The sequence below is a fragment of the Ptychodera flava genome, chromosome 14 (assembly GCF_041260155.1).
Source record: "Ptychodera flava strain L36383 chromosome 14, AS_Pfla_20210202, whole genome shotgun sequence".
NCBI classification, from domain to species: Eukaryota; Metazoa; Hemichordata; class Enteropneusta; family Ptychoderidae; genus Ptychodera; species Ptychodera flava.
Genome location: NC_091941.1, coordinates 7,017,747 through 7,042,238, shown reverse-complemented (window position 1 = coordinate 7,042,238; position 24,492 = coordinate 7,017,747). Strand labels below are relative to the sequence as shown.

The window sequence follows — 24,492 nt, the reverse complement described above, 5'->3', positions numbered from 1 at the left end:
AGTTTACAAGACATGGCGACCGGCCTGTAGTGTACAAAAGTAGTGCCGTTCTTACTTCTCCTTCGCACTCACCAAACAACCTATACCATCGCCATGTCCCATTTAACGAGTGATATTACTATTGAGCAGATCGACGAGTGGTTTAAAGTTGGGGTTCCACCGCCAAAGGCGCCTATAATTCCAAGGAGCAAACTGCAGGGTCACTATCTCGATCCACAAACTGGAGATGCAGTGAAAACTCGAGAGTCGTCGTACGTCCCTCACTACAAAAGGTAACGTGAAAGAGTATCGGTTCATTTTTGTGCTTGTGACCTGCTTCCCGTCGGACTTAACAACTTCTCAACCCCCCACAGTGCACCTTGATTAGTTGTGGATGTTCTACTAGTCTTTCCAAGCGCTCTGCCTCTGGATCCCCGGCCTCGTCATGTCGACTGTGGCTATGCCACGTCTGCATGGCTTGATCATCTATGTACTGCCTGTACAGTGTATACCTCATTGCAAGGATACGCATATCAATCTTTAATCACCGGCCAACTGCAATTTGTAAAGAACTGTGTTCAGAACAAAAAGACATGCGTTGCGTACACAGGGCGATCTTCCACTGTTGCATGATAGCTAATCAAATAAATGTAAACCAAAGTTCATAATTACAATACAACCTCTTCCTCACATTCACAATCACAAATATTGAGCTTATTTTGTCTCAAACAAGGATAAAACAATTGAAATGGTACATTGGTAGACGAATAAGTCCTCAACACTTTCAACATAAAAATTCCTTCCCAGTGAGAACCATAGAAAAAATTTATCATGTCATTTTCAATGGGAAATTTTACTAAATTTTCAAAATGCGATAAGACTAGAAATGTTACCACAGACACCCCAATTATATCAGCAATATATTTGAGAGGTACACCTTTAATTTTCAACTTTGTCATGTGCATCAGTAATACCGTAGAGGCCACCATCAAACACATGGCCAACTAAATGATGGTGAACGCCTTTTTCTAATAACAGAAATCCGAGGGAAAATAATCCCAGCCAGACTGAGTATGCACAGAAATATGAAGAGGAAGAGAGAATGCGAGAACTGAGTTTAGTAACTGAGGATGATCTTGGATTGCCAGATGTTACAAGGAAACGAGGGGGTCTATCAGGTAAACTCCAAACTAGTGAGACTTTGCAAGGTTGAAACTCTTTCATCACCATGGTTTGGCCCAAACCCACTGTTATCAATGGTGACTGTACGTACCCAAGTCAATTGGGATGAACAGTCACGTTAAGATACTTCTTGAAGTTGCTAGTGTTTCCCATGTTAGTAATGCTTGCCTCAGATTGCCATCAGCTGATTTGAGAAAATGGCTATTTTTTTCAGATTTTTAGAACTTGTATACAATTTTGAAGAATGACCAAAATGAAATTATCTAAATCCACTAGTTGCAGCTCACAATAGGCTTCATGGCAAGGCCACTAAGACATATATATTTTGTAACACTTTCTTTAAAAAGGAAAAATGTTTCAACAACTTTTCTCATCACCAGAAAAACTGGAGGTGTGCATTTTCACGGAGCCATTTAACAGTTAAATACACGTAACACTACCGAAATTAATGGGTATGTATCCTTCAGAACATTTTTACTTTACACATCTTTGACTATTGCAGATCTAGATTTTGCAAGTACGTCAGATGCCTATGAAGCATTGGGATTTCCTGGTGATAAACCTCAAGAGCTGGCAGCTGATGTTTACAAGCACTACCGCTTTGACCATACATACAGTGAGAGTCTCCCAATCACTGAGTTCCAGGAACAGGTAAAAATTATTATAGAAATGTTCAAAAGATCCAAACCTGTCTGCATTTACAAGTCAAACTGTATCTTTAACCTGATGTAACAATGAGTGCACCTTGCAACTTATGAAAACATTGTGGCTTAATCGTTCATAAGTTCAAAGAGAAACTGATACTAAATCCTGTAAGTCAATATCTTGTCCATCATGTCACTCAGCGTCAAACCAGCTGAACCAAATGAGAAGAGAAAGTGGAATACCACACAGCAGAATAGACTATAATACTTTGATGTCTATACACACTTGGATACATGTTGATGGACTGGCCATTAATGAACTCACTTTTCTCACAGCCTCAAGCCAGCTAATTTTGAACTTCGGGAAAGAAAGAAAACCTTTTTTGTCTTTTTCTAAACTTTTCAGATCATCAACACCATTGAGAGTAATCAAGTGACAGTGATCCAGGGTTCTACTGGTAGTGGCAAAACTACCCAAGTACCTCAGTACATACTGGACCACTATGCAAAGGACAGTAGATACTGTAACATTGTGGTGACTCAACCCAGACGTATTGCAGCTATCAGTATTGCTAAGAGAGTGTCTGATGAGAGAGGGTGGCAATTAGGGAGTCTTGTTGGCTACCAGGTAAGGCATGCTAGCCACTCCATAGCTGGAAATCATAGTCTCTCTGCATTCACGTACAAGTGTACTCCCAGTGTTGTGTTAGTCTGTTGTGTCATTCCTGGACAACAGGTTACCTATGTTATGTTCATTTACATTTGTACAGATACTCAATGAACTGACACTCATCATTGTTGATTGACAGGTTGCAATGGACAGATGTACATCTGATGATACCAGACTGTGTTACGTCACCACTGGTGTACTGCTACAGAAACTGATAAATGTGAAAAACATGAACCACTTCACTCATGTCATCCTTGATGAGGTAAGTGTCTTTTTTTATTTTGTTGTGCATTAAAGTCTTTTGAGAGAGGCTGTAGATGCTAGTTGAGAAGCGACATACAAAATTGTGAAAAGACTGAGAAAATGATTGCAAATATTCTATGCATTTAATTATTTCATGTGTGACATTCAACAGTCTGCTATCTGCTCATGTTATAATGGCAGAGTTTTAGTATAATCCGTCATCTATACAACTATAATCTTCATCCCAGAATAATTGTTCTGTAGTCTCAATTAACATTAACATACTCAACTTGATAGTTCTGGAAAGTAAATCATGGACATAGCAGTGAATGATTCTCTATATCATTTGGCTGTGTAGGTTCATGAGAGGGATCAGGACTCGGATTTCTGTCTCCTTGTGACAAGGAAACTCCTCAGAAGTACATCAAGACAAGTGAAGGTATGCTGTTTAGAATCCTTTGAGGACATGCCTCATGACAACTACTACTAATGTTGTAGACTTGTCTACAATCATACTATCAGAGCACACACGGTTTTAACACCCTCCCTATGGCACAGATGGTATAATTTTACCAGATGAAGTCAGCTAGCTTGCTGAAGGAAGCAATATACCACATTTTACGTAGATTTATTGGTTGTGCACAGTTTGATGTTAACTTGTAGATTTTGTGCAAATGTGTGTCCGACCTGTGAGCTCTAAGGTTTTCACAAAAATCTGTGGGTTCCTTTGTCTGAATGAGGACTATGGATGATAAAGGAATGTAAAAAAGAATGAGAATTATAATGTCCATGAATGTAATTCTTGTTTTATGTGAAGCGGATGGGGAACAAAATCAAGCTCCCCTTTTGATATTGTTCAGTACACAGCAAAGTGAGTTCCTTTTCACCCTCCAGCCTTTGATCAAAGCTCATGTGGAAGAAAATGACTTCAAGACGCAAGCTGGTAACTGTAACTTTAATTTGTGAATATTGTCAGAAACGTATAACTGTGTAACATTTGAACATTCTTACTCTCCACAACAGATCATTCTGATGTCAGCCACCATTGACAGTGATATGTTTGCCCGTTACTTCTCTTTGCCAGTGAGGGGCCGTTTAGAAAGTGCACCTGTAGTCAACGTTGAAGGCAAAGCATATGATGTAACTGAGTATTACGTAGAAGACTTTCACAGATTAGGACAGGTACTGTTGTTGACCACAAAACATTCTATTCTTAGGTAAAGCTACTGGTTTGACAACAATGTTTTAAAATTTGCCATAACTAAAGAACTTCACACTTTACTTTGCTGTAAAATGTGTTTAAAGTGAAAATTAAGCTACTTATTCTATTCTTAAATTTAATACAGGTAACTGGTAAGCAAGCCTTTATGTGTTCACAGTTACAGGTCATGATGGAGGATTGTTATCGTCACTGCAGCATCTCTCTTGACACCTGTGGAGTCAAGTCACTTCTACTGTTATATCTGTCTCACTGATAATAGCCAACATCTGAACACTGCTAGCATCGGATACATTAAATCACTGTTGTGTATACTTGACACTCTACAACGTATTTCTACACTTTTGTTTAGACGTTTTCAATTGAAAAGAGATCTGAATTAGTTTAGTCACTAAGACAACACCTTCAGCATCAATCTCTCTGTCACTGATACCAGCTCCTTACCATACTCGTGAAGTTGCAGCAATGTGCAGATTGAATCAACCGGAAGCAGATTTTAAAGGGATAAATAAATCTTCCTATTCCAATTCTTTCAGATGCCGTTTCTGGAACGTGACAACCCCTCCGTGTCCCCTGAAGCACGTGAACTAGCCAGACAGCTGATACTGCAGTTTGATCGACAAGAACTTCAAGAGCAGGAGTAGGTATCCGAACCACTACGGCAATGAGGCACTCAAGAAAATTAATATGGCATTTACCAAATTTGAATAGATTCCCTGACTGAGTGCCCTGGTGAATGTTGTCAGAGGAATGTGATGTCAGAAGCCTTAGGTCAGCCACAGGTTCCTCCTAGTCACATTACAATATCAATTCATTTTTTCATGCAAGCTTGATTCAAATCAAATTATCTTATATGTTTTTTTACCCAACGAAGGAATTAGGGTGGATTTTATCATCTTTCTTTATCAATGGTCCCATAGAGTGGTGATTCAGTTGTACAGCCATGTTAACCCTTTCACCATCATGGTTTGGCCTGATGGTGATTGGTGGACTTGTTAATAGGGAATTTGGTTGATCAGGTTAAACTCCTATCATCTATGATTACTTCTGACAGGCTAGTCCTGTAGAATAAGAAAGAAAAACTAAGTCCAGTGGGATATGAAACTTGCAATGCAACTCAAAAATTTAACAATTTTGATGATACAAAGTCTTCTGGAGTGGATACTTGACATATTCTGTCATCTTGCACATCTTCCTCTTTATTATTCTCCATATCTCACACCCACTCATACATAAGGAAATTTTCTGTTTTCACATTACAGGGAAAGAGTAGATGACTTCCCATCCAATAGAGGAACTGTACTTGTATTCCTGCCTGGTGAGATAACTTGTTGTCAATTGTTCAATTTGAATAGCGATCGGCATCTTCTGTGAAATAGATCATTATAACTTTATCAAGTACACTCATGAATATTTGAGTACCAAATACGGGAACAATACATAGACCTTCTTATCATCACTGAAAATTGTGTAACTTCAAATTTCTTTCTGAAACAAAATCTATTCAAGGTAAAAGAGCTTGACAACATAGACCATAATCAGATCTCACCTGCACTTTTTTAAACACAAAAATATGACCCTTAATGTTCATCAAGGAGGACTTTTTACAAATTATGTGTATGTATCTACTCATCTATCTGCTGTGCAAGCAAGTCAAGTTGTCAAAATTACCGTTTTCTCTTTCAGGTATTGTTGAAATAAATGACATGTTCCAGGCACTCAACAATGATGTTCTTCCATATCGGTGAGTTTCCCATCAAGAAAATGCCAGTTTGTGTGTTATTTGTGATATGAGGTTGGATGGGCTTAGATGGAGTTGAAGTTGTGTGTTACAGCAAGATGTGTAATTCCCATTAACTTGTTACTCATTGCTGTTACCATAACAATTTATGATGTGAAGTTAATTCTTTCAAGAAATGATAATTTTCCAAATTCTGATTACTTCATGTACTTTCAAGCATAATCACATGAATTCTCTCAGAAGGGATTACAACAGATAGCTAAAGATAAGGTGAACACGTTTGGAACTCATTTGGGATAATTGGATGGTGAAGTAATGTCTGTTAAATCTGGTTTTCTTTTAAGTTATACACTTGTTTTAATGAATATTTTGTAATATTGCAACATTCAGCTATAGGATACCTATCATTTTTGAGAAATTTGAAAAATGTGAAGATCTAATTATCCCCAATTAGTTTCAATCGTGTTGGTGGCACATTGTTTGTTCAGGGCTGTAATTCTTAAGTTTGACCATCACTGATGACCGCAGGCAGCATATTTAGTTTCATTCTTTTGTTGATACAGACTGTGGGTGTTGCCATTGCACTCTAGCATTACAACAGAGGAGCAGTCTAAAGCATTTGTCAAAGCTGAGAAAGGAAGAAGAAAGGTGAGATGCCCGTCATGTTCATTTCAAAGTCCAGATGGCATGCATAGCATAAATCAGCTGGGTTTCTGAATTTTCAACCATACTGATATATGATCAGTCAAACCTGGTATTGCCCTCATTTAGACACACTAAGATTATTTCATAATCCAAATATGTGTACTAGTGTATTATATGGTTTTATACACATTCTACTCATTTTTCTGTCATTGTATTTAGTGGTACATCATCATACATTTACTATAAAATCTGTCCAATACCAGCTTTACTGGAGATTTTTATGAAAATTTCTGTATAACTTTATACTTGTCATTAGTAACATGTTGTACAGGACTTTTCTTGCCGACAATATTCATGCAAACACAATCAAGGTTTTTCAGCTCATCAGACTACTTTGACTTGCTTCAAAATACTGCAGAGGTAATAACAGAGAACATGTTGTCAATGTTATCATGAATTTCAAGAAACATTGAGTCTGCTGCTTGCCTTTTGATTCATGTCCATGTAGGTGATTCTCGCCACAAATATTGCAGAGAGTTCTATTACAGTGCCGGACATCAAATATGGTGAGTGGAATGCCAATTTATAGCTGTGTCTATGCTGTTATGTGTTTCTATTGCAAACTGTTTGTTACTATCATCAAAGTTGTATATAACTTGATCAAAAACCAAAGACATCAGTATGCCTTTATGTCTAAGCTTCTTGAAAAAGTGAGCCCTTCAGAAATGTTGAAAGACATTTGTGTAAATAAATGGGTAAAATGCTACAATTTGTCATATTTGATAGTCGGATATTGTGATAACATTCAGTAGACGGCCACTGGTACATAGACAGCCAGCAGACGTGTTGTCTTGTTCTGTTCAGAGAAAAACAAAAACATCTTTACCGGCTACAGTATAACTATATTGTGCTTTGTTTTTAGTGATTGATTTCATGCTCATCAAGTGTTTGATCTGTGATCCGGAGACTAACTACCAGAGTCTACAGCTGAACTGGGCATCAAAAGCAAATGCCACTCAAAGAAAAGGTAGGCATGATGTATTCTATGCAGTAGCTCACCAATGTAAACGTCACTTATTAAAGCAACAGTCTGACATTTGTATGGTTATTGTAAAAATAAAAGTTGGCCATTGTCAACATCTCCAGTTTGACAAACATCGTACTTACCCATTCTTATGTGAACACAAGTTTCTTATGGTGCTTTAATATATCTTGTATCATTTGGCAGACAGGTTACTGACATGTGTGCCAAACCTGACTTGAAGATCTCTAAGTATTGAAGCACAGAAACATTTTATTGCTTCACACTGAGAAATAACTCATTACCTGTGTTCTTTGTATCAGGTCGAGCTGGAAGAGTTTCATCCGGCAAAGTGTATCGGATGGTGACAAGGGATTTTTGGGATAAAAATATCCAAGAGTATGGAATTCCTGAAATGGCTGTACGTATAGTCTTTACTTCACCTGTCTATCACTTATGTTGTCAGGAGCAAGTCAGCTTTGTGGGGCAAGGATGGTAGTATTGCAGATGGGTGAAGATAACTTGATTAAAGCAGTGTTAGCAGTGCCAGTTTATACTTTAATCTCCGTCCCCCAATACCGTGTCTTCCCTTGGAAATACCATGTCTTCCCTTGGAAATACCATGTGCATTATTGTAAAATGTGAGAGTTAACACTGATTTTCCTTATATGTAAGTGTGAACCTGGAAAATTTGTCAAGCTGTGGTTGATCATGCTGATCAATCCATGCTCAACAGAGAACTATAATTCCCCATTAATGTTTTAATCAATTTCTTTGGTTCAACAGCGGTGCCCCTTGGAGCATTTGGTCCTTCAAGTGAAATTACTGGATTTAGGAGAACCGAAGGCAATCCTTGGATTGGCTCTCACACCTCCAAATTTGGACGACATAGAACGGACCATACTTCTGTTGAAGGAGGTATGTATGGCCATGATTGTGTCTGTAGTTGTCACTGTCTCTTTATCAATATAAAATGCTCATTCATATCTTTGTGTGTGTTTGTTTGTTTATGTAACATGAGGCTATGCCAAAACAGCGACATCTAGTGTCATGATTGTCTCTGTCAATCTTTGTACACGTCAAGGAAAATTGTCATTCCCACAAACGTAAAGTTCAGAGTTAGTAGAACCATATCATTGGCATTTTGTATTACAACCAGAAGTACATGTTTATCCATGGTCAAATAGTTGGTCATTGAGGCTATGAAGAGAGTCATATTTTTCACATGTTAGGTTGGAGCCCTATCAACTGTTACATCTGGCGTTATCAACCCCCATGATGGAGATCTGACGTTTGTTGGCAGAGTCTTGGCATCATTACCAGTTGATATCAAAGTTGGCAAGTTACTGGTGCTTGGCCATGTCTTTGGATGTTTGGAATCAGCACTCATCATTGGTAAAATCTTGTCAAATTTTATACTACACTAATTATATTATAAACAGTAGTATACTAAATGGACAAAGTTTAATTTCTTCTTTCTCTAGATCAATATATTTTCAAGTCAAACATTCTTTTCATGTAATATTGATTTAAGTTTTATGCGGAAGTAACATGTAAGCAAGAAAACATAGATAAAATTTTTTGCCAATTAAGTTTACTTATCCTTCTTTGTTCGTGGTTTGAAATCTCCAGACACCCTTTGTGCTGCACATAAAACATGTTCAAAGTCTAAAAATGTTGATTTCTGATGTTTTCTCAGAAAAATAGTGAATGAATGTAAAAGCCAAACGATAGTGCTTCACTTTAGTAAAGGTAACACGCAAGGTAATTCTCCGTTTTTGGAATATTTTCCACTGAATGTTTTCAGATGTCAGAAAAACTTGACAAAATTTTCATCACAAACATGTTGGTTAGAAAATCACACGAACTGTTAAACAAAACAAATCTGTAGTGAAGGTCTTTCCTTTTCTCCTTGCAGGGGCATCTCTTTCCTTGCAGAGTTTCTTTGCACATCCATTCAGAGCTTATCTTGATGCATACAGGTAACCTATCAGCCTGACAGGGCAAATAATCAATATAGTTGTCAGACCCTCAGCTTTACTAAAATGTTGTGACATCAAATCCTAAAGCCATGGTCAAGTTGACCATACTAAATGGAAACCTCATTTGTGCAGAGCGTGATTTATACTGAGTTACAGCTTCAAGGTGAATTGCAGTTAGAATCAACAATAGTCTACATTTGACCTCATTCACTTACTTTTTGTAGTCTTAGGAAGGCGTGATAATACTTCCTATAAAGCCTTATTTATTTAATTTAAGAAGAAAAAGGACTGTGTCTATCTGACATTTCAACACGTCCCTGTAAACCTTCTGAATGAATATCTTTTCATGTTGTATAACATACCAGTGCCACCTAATTTAATGTAGACTGTCTGATACATAATTTTCAATAGATTTTCAAATATTCTGTTGTTTCAAACAAACAGTTCATGAGTTCTTCAGATGTAATGAGTTTAACCCATTCACCACCATGGTTTGACCAAATCTCATTGTTTTCTTTGGTAAAGTTGGATCTCCATACAGAGAAATGGGGGTGAATGGGTTAAGTGGCTCAAGGAAAATGTGTGTGCTTTTTAAAACCCTGTTTGACAGATCCAAGATGGCTTGGGCTGACTGGTCATTCAGTGATCTGATAGCAATACTGAATGCCTACAGGACTTGGGAACAGTGTCTTATCAATGGAGAGTTCAGGAGAACTGGACAGGTAGGCCACCAAGATGTCGTATTTTAGGCCATATCTAAATTAACAGTCAAGTCCTGATGTCAAGATCTGGTTATTGAGACAATTGTTGTAGTCACAAATTCCTAAACAATGCTGTGACAATTGTAATAGTGGCCTATCTTCACACAGACTTCCAAAAATGTTTTTTAAATATTAAGCCACAGTTACTTATTAAAACTTTACTGCATTAGATTTCATTAACGTTGCTGTTTTGAAGAAACGCTTGTGTCCAGCAGTTAATCTGCGACAAAAGAGTTACAAAGTCCTTAATGTTCAACAGCAGCAGTATTCAAGCTGTTTATGATTTTGATACTTTCCAGTGTTTACAATACAATTCGAACATAATTTTAAAATATATTAATTCTAACAAAATTCACAGTGGACTGTTACTGTTGCAAGTAACTTTAAACTGACTTACACCAACCACTTTCATTGAAAGTTAAAAAAACACACATGTTTGTTATGACCCAGTGATCATCAGTATCAAGAATGTTTTATTTATCATGCAGGCTGAGATCCAATGGGGTAGGAAGAACATGATTCAAATAAAAAGAATCAAAATGGTAAGATTAAACTTGTTTTTAGGCACATTAGATTTTTTGCTGTACTTGCTATGGCTCATGCCTCACTGTCAAGAACTGTAAGATCTCCTCAGAACAAACAAGGCGTGTATCAACTGTTGCCAAATCAGTGCCAAATTAGAGGCACTTTGGAAAAAAAGATACAAATAATCAAAGTTTGATTGTTAATCCATAAGAGTAGTAGGCATGATGGAAAACATGCTGAAATTATGGAGTTGTCTGCAGGGATGTAGATACATTTGCTTTGTTAAAATGTTGTGTTTTGGTGTGTAGGTGGCTGAACTGATCCAGGAACTGAGAGACAGACTGGCTAAACACAACATCAGAGTACCAAGAGGTCCAAACATAGGCAGAGACAGACCTGGCATAGATCCAGCTCAGGATACTCTCATATTGAAGGTACACATCATTACTCATTGTAGACTTTTCTTCCACAAATTTTTAGCAGATTATTTTCTGTGGTAGACATAACTGAATACACTTTTGTTTTTGTAAAGATTCAGTGAAAACATTCCCAGAAGACAGCAAATTTGATTTTGATGAAAAACAATGAATGAAATCCTGCAGAAACCAATGTCATAGTTGAGGATATTTCTTTGATCAAATGGCTGGGGAAAGCCTAGGAAATGATTGATAACATATAGGAATGTTGTGAAACTACTGATGACGATGTTGAACCTGACACTTGTATCATGGAGATTCTTTAATCTTGTAGCTTGTTCTGTGTGGTGCTTTCTATCCAAACTACTTTGTGTGTGGTCCATCTGATGAAGCTGATGCTCTGAAGACTCTGTCTGGTAAAGATCCATTCACAACTGTCATGGTACGTGTTCCAGCTTGTTTTTCATTCCACTTCTGATTAATGACAGGAAGACCATCTGCCCAGTAGAGACAGAATATCTAATACAAAGTGACAACCAAAAGTGGGATAAGTTAATCTCTGGTTGTTGCTATAACATTTGTGCTAAAGCAAATTTGCCTAAAAGACATCAAATTTATTGTATTATTGCCGTAAATTTCAGTAGCCACACAACTGTTTATAAATAAGCTATCTCAGTTGATCTGAGAAGGTTGGATCTTGTGATAGTTGTGTGATATAAAATGATAGCGGTATGAAATTATGGAATTTTAACTACAGTTATCAGGACAGTAGAGTTTAATTATGGTAAGTGACAAATTCACCACTCTCATTTACTAGAATTAATTGTAGTATCTCAAGTAGCAGTGGAATAGGAAGAACACAGCTGAAACAAGAATTGCGTATTACTTGTCTCTTGACAAGTGGTGTACATATATGTAAAATGGCAGTGAAAAGATTTATGTCTATTTTTGAACTATGCTGAGGTAAGAAATGTGTACATCTCTTGCAGATCAAAGGTATACCACCTCTAGGCCATTTGTACAAGACTCAGATAGCTGGCATGTTCAGACAGTGTGGCAAAGGAAATAGACTCTACTTTGAGGATACAAGGTAAACACAAATGGGGATCTGGTCAACAATTCTTTGCCTTCAGATTTGAACTACAATAGTTGTGAACATTTAGCGTACATAGTTCACTGTGAAACTTCATTGAAATATTTGATTCGTCACTATGTACTAGTTTTCATACACTGGTACCACAGTATGAACTGGTAGATCTGTTTCACATTGCACAAACCAACCATTGTAAACAAGTCTCCTGAACAAACTTGGTGTCACGGAGGTTTATCAACACAAGACGTGTCTCCAAATGAAAATTGTTAACATGTATTCAAATGCAATATGGGCTGTATATTGGAGATCTCTTTCAAGATATAAATTTTACAGCTAATGCTTCAATGTTTTTGTACCTTCTTGTCCCTTAGGTGTTATGTGGAGTTTGAGAAACCCCGTACAACTGATGACCAACCCTTGGGTAACAACATACTACCTGCTGTATACTTGGCTGTCAAAATGAGGTGAGGCACTGTCAAAGTGAAAGGTTAGATGATGGTATACTTGGTGATATTTAGGTTTAGACAGCTTGCTCTATGGAGATGTGACTGTGACTTGGAATACAGCGAGTGTGCTAGCAGCCCTTCTTACCACATTGTACAAATGGGTCTGTCTGGATGATGACATTAAATGGGTTCGAGATCGGTTTTTAATAAGTGTAATATATCTCTATATGAGATAATGTGCAACATCTGTCCTCTTGTCTGCAAAGCTGATACTTTTTCAACTGACATTTGTACCAATATACATTTTCCTAAACAACAGACATCTACGCATGAGGATGGAGCTGCAGTTGACAGAGGTATCACCAGCTGATCAGAAACTACTCAGCAAGGATAATCTGTTCCATGAGAACAAACTGAAGACAAACAGGTATAGATGACACACATTGAAACACAGTGAATATATTTTTTAATTGTGTGATTTTCAGGCATTGAATAAACAATGCAGACTAACCCAAACTTTGCAGGTGCAATTTTTTGTTTCTGTGGGAATAGTTTGTATAAAAGTGTTTTCATTTGAAGAAGACTGACAACCTCTGTATTTTTTCACTATAGACATTCACAAATTTGCATAACAGCATTCTCTTAAAAAAATTCCAACATGTTACTATCTTTTTTCAAATATTTATTTTCTGCACTTTCGATTATCGCTTTGTCAGTGACAAATATCATGTTTCTGTAACCATGGAGAGTGTGAAAAAGAATATAATAACAATTCTTTCTTTTGCTAGATTTGGAGTAATGTGTGATGACTCAGCAGGGAACTCTAACAAAATCAAAATGATAACAGAAGATGGTGATGGACCCAGACAGGTTGCCCTCCCAGCCCCTGGTAACAATTGGGTGGATATATTTGTTACTGAGGTAAGCATGTGTATGAAGTACTTACAACCAACTTTGGTAAATGCGTAAACAAGGTCTTAACTTCAGCTATTATTTGTGCAGTAGTTTGTAATGTCACTGTATTAAGTAACCATGATGTGGTAACATTTGACTTGTTTATACATCTACTTTATTGCTTTCTTATTTCAGTGATGAGAAGAGAAATGTACCAGCAAAGCAGCTGTTACACTTTATTGCATATTTGTCAATGTAACATTTGACTTTGATTGTTACCGGTACGTGAATATTCTATTGCAGGTTGTAGAGGCAAATCGTTTCTGGGCTCACTATGGTGACTTTGAAACCTTTGATAAGTTGCGTAACTTAATGGAATCCATAAACCAGTATGATGGATACAATCTCAAGGTATGGTAAGGTATTTTTTATGCATGAAAATAGTATATTCCTATGAGCCTATGAGTTGGTTTAGTTTGTTCTGCGGCAGTGTTTTTCAGTCGGTATCAAACATTTCCATAGATTCAGAATCACATTTGATTGATATGTATTAATTTTTACCCAGAATCAATGTTATCAGATGCTGTAGTCAAGTGGTTGCAGAGTTGAATACTCTTTAACTTAAATAAGGAACTGAACGCAAGATGCAAACATTGTAATTGCAAAGAATGAAATAGCTTCCAGATTCATTTTAGGCAAGTCCATTGAAAGCATCTATGCAATAAGCGGCACAGTGAGTATTGCTTTGAGCAACAAAAGTGAAAATGGTGTTTGCATCTTACAGCCAATATCAAAGGAACTGCAGCGAGGACAATTCTGCCTGGCTCCGTATGAAGATGATGCTGAGAAATACTACAGAGCTAGAGTAGAGAGTCTGAAGGGAACTGCTGTGGAGGTAAATTAGAACAAATCTGTCTGTTAACTTTCAGTTCTATGCATAGATAAATAGAAGTAACGGTTTAGTGTGTTAAGAAAATTGCTTTTATTAACCGTGCAAATACTGATGTCCATTCCAAACTTATTTTGCATTTTTTACAGTCATAATTATACTGCAATGAACATGTCATCATGGGCATATGTTTGACTATATATGATCAAAGTTTTAGTTTTGAGACTTCGTCATTGTTTCTAAGAAAAGCATGCTTTAAAAAAATGGCTGTATAACTGTTACAGCCAAGCTTCATTGACCTAAATCGGCAGCAAAATAGTGAACTTGGACTGACATCTTCATCTTTCCAGGTATTTTATATTGATTATGGCAACGTTGGAATTGTTGAGAAACGTAAAATCCGAGAAATTACTGCTGATCTGTTGAAGTTACCATTCCAGGTGAGAAGACTACATATTCATGAAATGTTTTTCTCTTTAATTACTTCAGCACACAATGTAACATGCATGATAATGTCTGGTATTGATTAAAATTTGAATAGAATCGTATGGAATGTGGTGCTTGAGTAGAAGGATCAAAATCACAGGCACATGATGAAAAAATATGAAAGTACAGCTGATAAAGCTGACTTCAGCAACCACGTATATTAAAACCTTTTGATGAAATATTCAATTGAATCATATTTCATGTATCATAATGAAGATGAGCAAATCAAAAATGAAGTATTTTCAGTGATTTGGACAGATGTTGATTCTTCCAAATTGGTTATTGAAATTTTAAAACTTGTTGTCATTGACAGGAAGATTGCAGATGACATAAAGGTATATAATTGTAAAAGTCATCAGAACAGCATACTATTAGGTATTTTGTCAAATATATTCAATCAGACAGAGGGAAAGTCTGATATGTAACTTGTAACTGACCAACTTTGTAGTAGTGAACATGTAAAGTTAGTGTCATGTAATACTCAAATATTTCGATCAACTATGAATTTAATTCTGTCCAAGAGATCCTATGTTGTAATCCACAGTACATAACTCAATATCATATCCAAGGGACTCTTATTTCTTTCACATCCCTTCTATTGTTGTAGGCATTTGAGTGTGTTCTGCAAGGCATCAAACCATTCTACAGACTGCCAGATGGCCGATGGATGCCACAAGCCAGGGAAACACTCATTCAAGTTGTATCTAACAAAATAATGTTTGCCAAGGTGAGACACAAATCATTATCACGTCTCAATGAAAACGTCAAGCAGGAATAAATGAGACTTGTGTCCCTGAAAATAGCTGACGCTCAGATTTCAGTTTGTTTCATCGTTTCATTGAAGACTAATTATGTTTCCAGCATGCCAGGAAATCATGTGGCTAACAATATCTTATAACCAGCTGAATGCTAAGTACAAACCATACAGTTGTTGATGATTGACATTTTCTTATCACTTTGTAGATCTATTCCATTGTAAGGAACACATTAAGGATTGATTTAATTGACACAACCCAGGACCCTCAGCTGAATATCAATGACCTTCTGATTAAGATGGAGTTTGCAGAGAGAGCTGATGAACCATACACATCCAAGGTATGTTAGTTATGATGACCGGGTTAGTTTTAACTCCAATAGCTGGAGGAAACTTCTGCACATATAAACTGATCTGTAGAACAGAGCATATTATGCCCCATCTCAATAATTTTTCTGTAGGTGCCTGGGCTAGGTAAAATGAAGGTTGATCAGCTGCATTATCATGATATTACAGACAATATCAGTTTTGTGAAAAGTAGATTGTCACTAGCATGTGAATCACAAGTGAAATAAGCCATTGCAGAACGAAATTGCAACTGTCTTTCATTTGGTAAATCCAGTTCGTCATATATATTCAGGTGAAAGTTCATTGTAATAGATTGGTGCAAATGAGTTGAGTGATTGCCTCATCCATTGGAGAGAATCCTGTTGATTGGAGATAGTGTTTAGGTAGAGTGCACCTCAGGACAGATATTTGGACTCTCAAAATTTATCAATTCTTTCCTTAATTTACTATTTAAATGGCTCAATTTAAAGCTATGATAGAGGGAAAATTTTCAGAGTCTTGTTTTTTTTTTAAATCGAAAATTTCATTTTTCCCCACAGGGATGGCAGCCATTTTAATTTCATGTATTGGTAAATGTTAGGCAATTTGTTTCTCTTTTATCATACTTAGCACTGTGACCCCAGATTTTTATTTTTGATTTAAAGAGAATGGTTGAAAGTTTCACTGAGGAATGTTTGGGCAAAAGTTTAAGTCTTTCATTTTCGAGGTGTGTACTACCTTAACACTACCAACACATGTGGATATATGCTAGATGTATTGGAGTATCTATCTAAGAATCCATTCGTTTGAAGACCTTTCTTTTGCTGTGTGTGATTATAGGAAGACTACTGTAAGGATTGTTGGTTTGTTTGCTGTTTCTGTCATTGTAGTTAAATCATGAACAACGAGAAGAGGCAGATATCCGAACCAATGTGGATGAACACTTGGTAGAGATTCCACAAGAGACTGTGATGAGGGTCTTGGAACAAGGCAGAAAAAAAGGAAGGGTAAGGGACTTTGTTAAATATTGATATGTTTGAAATGTCACTCACAGAAGAGCTTTGCAATTACTGCACTCGTATTGATAACGAAATCAATCATGAGAAAGCAAATTTAACCAAATCATACTCAAGAGCAGATTCAATCTTCAGATATGGGATGACACTCAATAAAAACTGTCAAAATTTATCCTCACTTTCTCTTTCTTAAAATAAAGCAACATATTTTCATGTTAACTTGATGGATAGGGTTTGACAAAAGCTGAGGCCAGGATTTCATTGTTCTTTCAAATTTCAAAGTATTGACAAAGACAGTGGCATATACATGACCGTTGGCACAACAGTAGTTTAATATAATTATTTTGCTTTGACTGTACAAACAGGCATTTCTCCATGGTCCATTCAGTCCATATGAAATGAACTTTTATCCAATGACACAAGTTGGAAGCTACAGGTAAGTTACTCATATATATTAAAGTGTTGCACTTTCATAGCAGTTCTGCCCACCGTGATTTGGTTGATCCCTACAGTTATTGATGTGTTCAAAACCACCAGTTAATTAAGCCACTCAGTGCAGCTGATTATGGTCATGAAACTTGGTCGTATTTTGAAGTATTTACATCAAATAAACATTGCATTGTAAGTCACGTGTTGTTAAAATTAAGAGCAGCAAAGGTAATTCACTTTGAACTTTATGATATAATGGGAAAATGCCCTTTCATACTGAAGTTCACTTATAAGTTCCTATATACCATGAATGTATGATCTTGTATTGTACACTGATCTATAGTGAGCAACCTAACAAGTGAGAACCACAATCCTGATGTAACTGGTGGTTCCCACATCTTAAGGAGTTACCAATATTTTCCCTCAGAGAAATGAATCAGGATTCCTGTCATTATGGTGACAGGTGGGTTAAAGCAGGAAAAGCATGCTAAGATTTTAGACCTCTAAATTTGCTTGTGATCGTCACCAACAGATAGTAATGGTTATGGAATGGTATAATTTATCTTTTAACATAAAGGGCAACCCGTATTGAACCAAACAGTGTGAATTCTGTAGCACTGAGTGAAGAACCTCAAGACAAACATGACAGAATGATGGTAGCTGCTCTGGTCAGTGTCAATAGTTCAGGCAGTGCTCTGGTTGCCAGGGATACCACTCTGATGCCAAACATCCATGGTCTTCCTGCATTGGTTTCCATGCTCTTTTCACCAACTATGGAACTCAGGTAAAGGAAAGTGAAATTTTATTGGTCATAGGACTTGTCCACTATCAAATTTGTGAATTTCAGCAAGCTGTACCCATTTTGTGGAATTATAGGCGGTCCACAAAGGCAAGACAAGCAGACTGCAATTTGACAGGGAGAAAAGTCATTCCTGCAAGTCAAAGTCCTGAGAAGTAAGGTATATTTTCAGCCAATGTCAACATATTTCAATTGAAGCAGCTGCAGCCATAATTGAAATCTTTTTTATTGCCTTTGTTTTCTTCCAGAACTGATCCTCTGAAGACACGTTACACAGGGGCATTATGTGGTCTTGGATGGGATCCTGACACCAATGGGCCAGCTTTGCCAGACCATGATATGGAGATAACATTTGATGTTAACGTCACAACTGATGACATCACTATGGTAATAAGTCTGCTCTCAATATTTTGCAAACTGCTGTCCTGTACAAACAGTAATATTGTGCAACTGCTTTATGTACCCCTGCTATCTAGTTTGGATGTGATGATTTTTCTTGTTTTACCGCATCTGTACTAAGCCTTAAAATGTAATGACAATATTAGATCACTTAAGATAATTACAGTGTATTTACTGCATGCCTAGCATGACGAGTGCTAGCTGCCATTATAAACTCTTATCACAATGAATCCAAAAAAAACTGTAATCAGATTTAAAAGTGTACCAATCATCAATACCATCCATACATTTAAAAGTTTTTCTATCAATTCAAAGCAAAGTAATTCAGGACTTTATTTTCAGATTGAAATTTTGAGCCACATGTCACTACTTATTTTGTGATTCACTTCTTACGTTTTGATAGATAGCAATTCTCTCGTGTGAAATAGAATCTCAAGCATCAATATTTTCATTTTGTGAGTTGTTTACTGTGGTTTACTTTCTCTATTCAGATCAATGGTGTACGGATGGCCATCAACTTGGCTGTGGGAAGCGAAGACGCCATAGCTGACTGGGGACCCGCTGCCATCTTCAAAATTCAGAAATCTGCCAGAGACAAATTGTTGAGGTGTGAAGATGAAGAATACTCTTTATCTTTAATTAAACATTTAAGATGTCTGTCCTAGTGTTTGATTTCTTTCCTATTGGAAAATCAGCTCACAAAATGTTCTTTTAGTGCTAAAAAACTTTCATAGTTGGATTGTTTCATTCCTTGACAGTTTAAACAAAATTCAATGCACTACAATCACACGAGATGTTTTAGTTACTATCAACAATGTCTCTATCACCATGATTCATGTTGCTGATCTCATTATATTCATATCACTACAGGTTGATCATGAAACGCAGAGAATCTGTGATACCCTACAGCTTTGACAGGCCATACAGATGGAATCTAGTAAGTTTGTGAAATGTTTAGCTTGTAGTTGTATCATACCCAGAGCTGCAGTATGATTGACATTTGAGATGATGGTTCAGTAATTGCTATAAATTGCTCTATGTTAACAGTACCGTACAAATTCCTCTGTCACTCATACATATTATGAATAGCAACTTTCCTTGTCAACTCCATATCTTACATATTTTGTCAGTGCACCAGATTTTCTCATTACCTAATACTCATAATTCTTAACATGTTTTCAGAAAATGTCAGCTTGTACATAATCAGAATTTTTACAGGGGTATATTCAAGGATTCTGTATGGAGGATCATCGGCTAGCTTCTCCAATGTGTAACCCTATCAAAGAGATAATCAGCACATTTCCTAATGTGTCTGTGTCACTTGGATCTTGTCATTCAGGTCAGCCCAGAGGATGTGTTGCCTCATGGTTTGGAAAACACGACGGCAGATTGTCCTGTCCTCTACCAGCTCCATGATGGTATTGCTGTGTCAGGTCACATTGAGGTCGCCGATGACTCAGAAGAAAAGAGGCAGAAGATGATAGCGCACATCAAAGATCTGAGAAACAAAGCTGGCAGGTTGGTATTGTGTGTGCATCATCATCTCAATGTATTAAACAGGGTCATCTATGCACACAGAACCCAAATTGCAAGTGTCTACCATGTTCTACACAGTGTTTTTCATTTGTAGTATAGCCATGCCATTGGAGTTAAATATTTATACACAAAGTCACCCACCATACAAAGTATATTTCAAATGTTCAGCTTACTAAAGAAATATTTGTCAACTTCTTTGCATAAAGGGTGTGCTCATGTTCAAACAGCATTAATTATATGTATTTTTTACACATCATAATTTTTTTGTATGATTTTCAATCAAAAGTGTGCATGTTAGATATCTAGACAGTACTTGGGGCAAGTTCCCCGATTCAACTTCTTTATGTTTAAACAAATATCAAAATTAGTCAAAGAGTTTCAATTCGTTATCAAACTTTGTCCTTGCATGAAAATGGCAAGATTAAGCAAGTTCAAGCACAAATGTTAGTCTGTTGATTTTTACTGACTGTTCGTCTTGTCTTCAGGTCAATGGTGACAGATCCTATTGTGTGCCAAGTGTGTCAAGTTCTATGCCAGACTCCTAGAGATCTACTCTTACATCTTGAAACCAGAGCACATCAGTCTGAAGAGAGACTTTTGTATCATCCTGAGTAACACAGACATCAAATGACAGTTTTGGACCAAAGAGTTGTCCCAAACAAAACCTGAACAGTAGTGACAGTAAATTTATGGTGCTTTTTCAAGTTGCACTGTTGAAATACTTATTCTAGTACTTACATCAGTATAGCTGTCATGATTCACTGTTACTGACTTTGGTCTCAAAGCTCACAGACACTTTGGTCTCTGTGAGCTCACATTTGCTCACAGTGGTGAGCTCTCTGTGAGCTCACCACTGTGGTGAGCTCTCTGTGAGCTCACCACTGAAGTATTTGATATTGACTTAGATGATACCTTAATATGCATTAATGGGAAAAATGAACACTATTTTGTCTACTGGGATTTATGACATATGTAACAGTTGAAATCAGATGTAGTCAAACAAGTAGGAGATGAGTAGCATACTTACTTAGACATCAGAGTCTTTAAGTAAAACTCAACGTTTGATATTTACCTGTTCACCCTTATAGACTACAGTTTACTTCCTCATTTTGTCATTTCATTACACTTTGTGACATAGAACTTAAGTTTGCAGAACATGTAAGTGCTCATCCTCAGCTTGAAAGCATAGTTTAACGATCATGTTTCAATATTGGGATAGTCTTTCTAGTTCTAGTGATAAGTCTGTATCTTTTTCTATATAAACAGGAACCAAATTTTAAAATTATTAAAAACTAAAACATAGCTATTGTATGGTTTTATAGTCGTAGCATAACTTTTCACCCTATACAGGTGCTAGGTATTAACATTTATGTTTATTGACTAACCACTAAAGAATTTGAAAAGAATTCTTGGTAGAGTGTGACTGACTGCCATTTCTGAAGGTATTTCTGATCTTGAATTTTGTTTTACAGTGTTAACTTCCTAATAAGCATATGTAGGTCATGAAAATTATTCTCCAACAGAAGAAGATTACCAACTTTACAGAATAGATTCTTACATACAACTCAAACAGATTTTTTTGTGAGTTTTGTTTTCTGTAAAAGTTTGCTGTGAAGGGGACAGTAGCTGTAAGCATTAACCCTAACTACAGAGTAGGTGCAGTAACTTTTTGACAAGGTTTTCAGAATAGTTTAAGTTTTACAACAAACCTAATTTTGTTTTGTTCTTCTCAGTTAAATATTAAAATGTTCAAGTTGTGAAGAGTGCCATATGTAACATTGTGTTGATAGAATGAAGTTAGGACTTAAATTTGTTGTACTCACATCTCTATATCTTTGACGAACATTTCACAAATGTTGTATGTCGACCAGCTAAATACTTGGTATTTCAACTGCAGACAGCAGAAAGAGATATTAGAAATTGCTACAGTTTCACACCCAATGAAAACTGTCAATTTTTCACCTGACAACTTTGACCCTTGCACAAGCAGTTATTCAGCAACTTCCATGGTCACTTGTAATAGATGGATCTGTACAAAATGCAACTCCAGCATTATGTTGTAGAAAACAAAATCTTCTCACCGGTTACCAGGATTTAAGTATTTATCGCAAATGTAAGCCTTGTCAGGTAGCTTTTGCATGTGTTTTAATTGTTTGTTAACATGTCTATGAGTAAAGTTTAAATGCAAGAAAATTTCACAGTTAACAATTCAACAGATATCAGTATCACAACAGTTGTCCAGTTACAGCATAGAATTTATTTTCAAACAGCACATTGGGTTGGAATGCCTTTCTTCACTTCTACTATTAACTTTTTCTTCTGAATGACGTTAGACAAGTGTGGTAAAGATAATCTTGCCATCATGATCTATAATTGTAGATTTCATTGTCTGTTAGCTAAAGATGAATACACTGACATCTTCAATGTTACTGTGACAAACAGTATAGTAGTATTGAAGGATGTGCTGCTTGTGAAAAGACCATTCCATCTGCCGTAAAATTTCCAGCTTCTGTCATTTTCAATTTCTGAAAATAGAGAATTGGCAATTTGCATGTTTTTACATTTGTTATACTTGAAAAATCTGCTAGTGAGTGAATTTTGCCTGTTTCCATGCCAGGTGTAAAGTGGCTGGCATTTTCCATCTTCCATCTGTCATAGAGTAAACTGATGGAGTATGCTGCAACAACGCTCATGAAGACTCCCTGATAATTTTTCTCTCTGATTTGTGTATGCTATCTTCATTCTCACACAGTTTAGAATCATGAAAATAAAATTTTTATTTTGAAACATTACATATTTAATGGCTTTAGACATGCATTTCTTTATTGTCTTTATTCATGAGGAAAAAGTCTTTGTTTGTTTTTATGCTGTGAAAAATTGTATAACAACAATATCGAAAGAAATAAAGTTCTTTCTTTTGATGAAAAACATTTCAAATTTTTTTTTTTCCAATGTTACCACGGTCAAAGTATGATCACTATCTTGTAGTCCTACAGAAAAAACAAATTCCAGCGAGATGCTACCATTTTTTAGAAGGTCCCACCACCAATCTTTATATAAGGCACTATCCAATATCACAGTGTGTGGAGGGACTGTGATATGTGAACACAATTTAAAAGACAATACCTTATATCACCCAGCTGAACAAGAGTCTTTGCTGGCATTATGGTGTTCTCTGTGGTGCAGATGGCCGTAGAGGTGCTGCCATAGTCTACCCACAGGGAAAAGAGTAATCTCTGTGTTTCGGCAATGTTGTTGTATTAGTTATTTATTAGCGTCCAAGGTTCTGAGGTGCCAAGAAGCGAAAAAAGTTCACGGTAGTTCTGAGCTAAAAGATTACTGTTAGAATTTGGCTCAAGTTTTTGATGTTGCAGTTGTGTGACTTCTGAGTTACTTGTATTGTTTAATATTATTATCAATAATAACATAAACATCAAGATCTCAGATTACTCTATTTCCTATGGAAGACCGGTCACGACATGCGACATGCGACCTGCGACTTCAAAACTGCGACCTGCGTCCTGCGAGTTTGAAACATACGACCTGCGACTTCGGCATTTAGACCAAGGTGTAGGCCTAACCTGCGACTTCACAACAGCGACCTGCGTCCTGCGTGTTTGTCAAACTGCGATATCAGTCTTGATTTGTTCGCACCATTGCTCTGAACACGAGCCTGAAAAACACGAGGGACACCATTGCACTATATTAAAACAGCTGGTTTACCGCTTTCTCGCGACCAGAGCATTATTTTCGCACCGCTGGCCTACGCAAAAATCGGCCAGCGAAAGAATTCAACCAGCGATAGAAGTGCATGAAGCTGTGACGGTAGAGAATTCCACAAACGAAGAGCACAAATTTATTTTCCTTCTTACGAAAGGCAAACCGATCTGAAATAATGCAATAGCAATAGGGTTTTAAACGTCTACATCAGTGTTTAATAGTTTCTGGAACTTTTCTGCCTACATGATCTAAAATATTATATACACACAAAAAATAATATGTACATATTATAGTATGTACATATTAGGCTTAAAGACTGAAAATAGGATTGTAGGAGGGTTTAATTATGTCCTGTTTTACAGTTTTAACTCGCGTTATCTATAAAGAACTTGAGTCGGTCTCTGGCTATTCATGGTTAGCAAATATGTTTGCACTTCTGTCAATATCAGTATTATTTTAACTGCTTTACTTTGCATATGTTATTTGTGTATACAAATGTAGTCCGAAGTTAACCAGTAAGAATATTTTTATTTTTCCAACAGAACAAAAGTTGGATCAATTCGATTTTTTGACGAAAAGTAAAAATGAAATTAGACGAAAAGATGGCAACATCCGATGATCAATCACTAGAGAATTGGAACAAAATTGGAAATGTTAGAAAATGAACGACAATAAC

General features: G+C 36.6%; 1 protein-coding gene across 1 annotated transcript; it reads left to right on the top strand.

Moving 5' to 3' along the window:
• On the top strand, positions 1-22,888 carry LOC139149127 (ATP-dependent RNA helicase TDRD9-like). Its single transcript, XM_070720690.1, has 38 exons — positions 1-272; positions 1,018-1,157; positions 1,664-1,812; positions 2,212-2,433; positions 2,615-2,737; positions 3,077-3,157; positions 3,742-3,900; positions 4,474-4,577; positions 5,200-5,255; positions 5,624-5,681; positions 6,242-6,326; positions 6,832-6,889; positions 7,246-7,350; positions 7,668-7,765; positions 8,131-8,262; positions 8,577-8,739; positions 9,263-9,326; positions 9,937-10,048; positions 10,576-10,629; positions 10,921-11,046; positions 11,363-11,470; positions 12,018-12,118; positions 12,493-12,585; positions 12,887-12,994; positions 13,356-13,488; positions 13,765-13,872; positions 14,246-14,356; positions 14,701-14,790; positions 15,444-15,563; positions 15,800-15,931; positions 16,808-16,924; positions 17,299-17,369; positions 17,940-18,146; positions 18,410-18,548; positions 19,052-19,167; positions 19,431-19,497; positions 19,900-20,078; positions 20,582-22,888. Exons 1-38 carry the CDS (start codon positions 94-96, stop codon positions 20,709-20,711), a joined length of 4,398 nt encoding a protein of 1,465 aa, XP_070576791.1. The 5' UTR covers positions 1-93; the 3' UTR covers positions 20,712-22,888.
• Positions 22,889-24,492: the final 1,604 nt, after the last annotated feature.

What these genes read in the sequence shown, in the direction of transcription:
- LOC139149127 (XM_070720690.1), top strand. Translation starts at nt 94, where the DNA reads ATGTCCCATTTAACGAGTGATATTACTATTGAGCAGATCGACGAGTGG. An exon ending in CTCATGTCATCCTTGATGAG is followed by an intron (nt 2,738 to 3,076) that starts GTAAGTGTCTTT and finishes TTGGCTGTGTAG; the next exon opens with GTTCATGAGAGGGATCAGGA. An exon ending in AGGATACTCTCATATTGAAG is followed by an intron (nt 11,047 to 11,362) that starts GTACACATCATT and finishes TTAATCTTGTAG; the next exon opens with CTTGTTCTGTGTGGTGCTTT.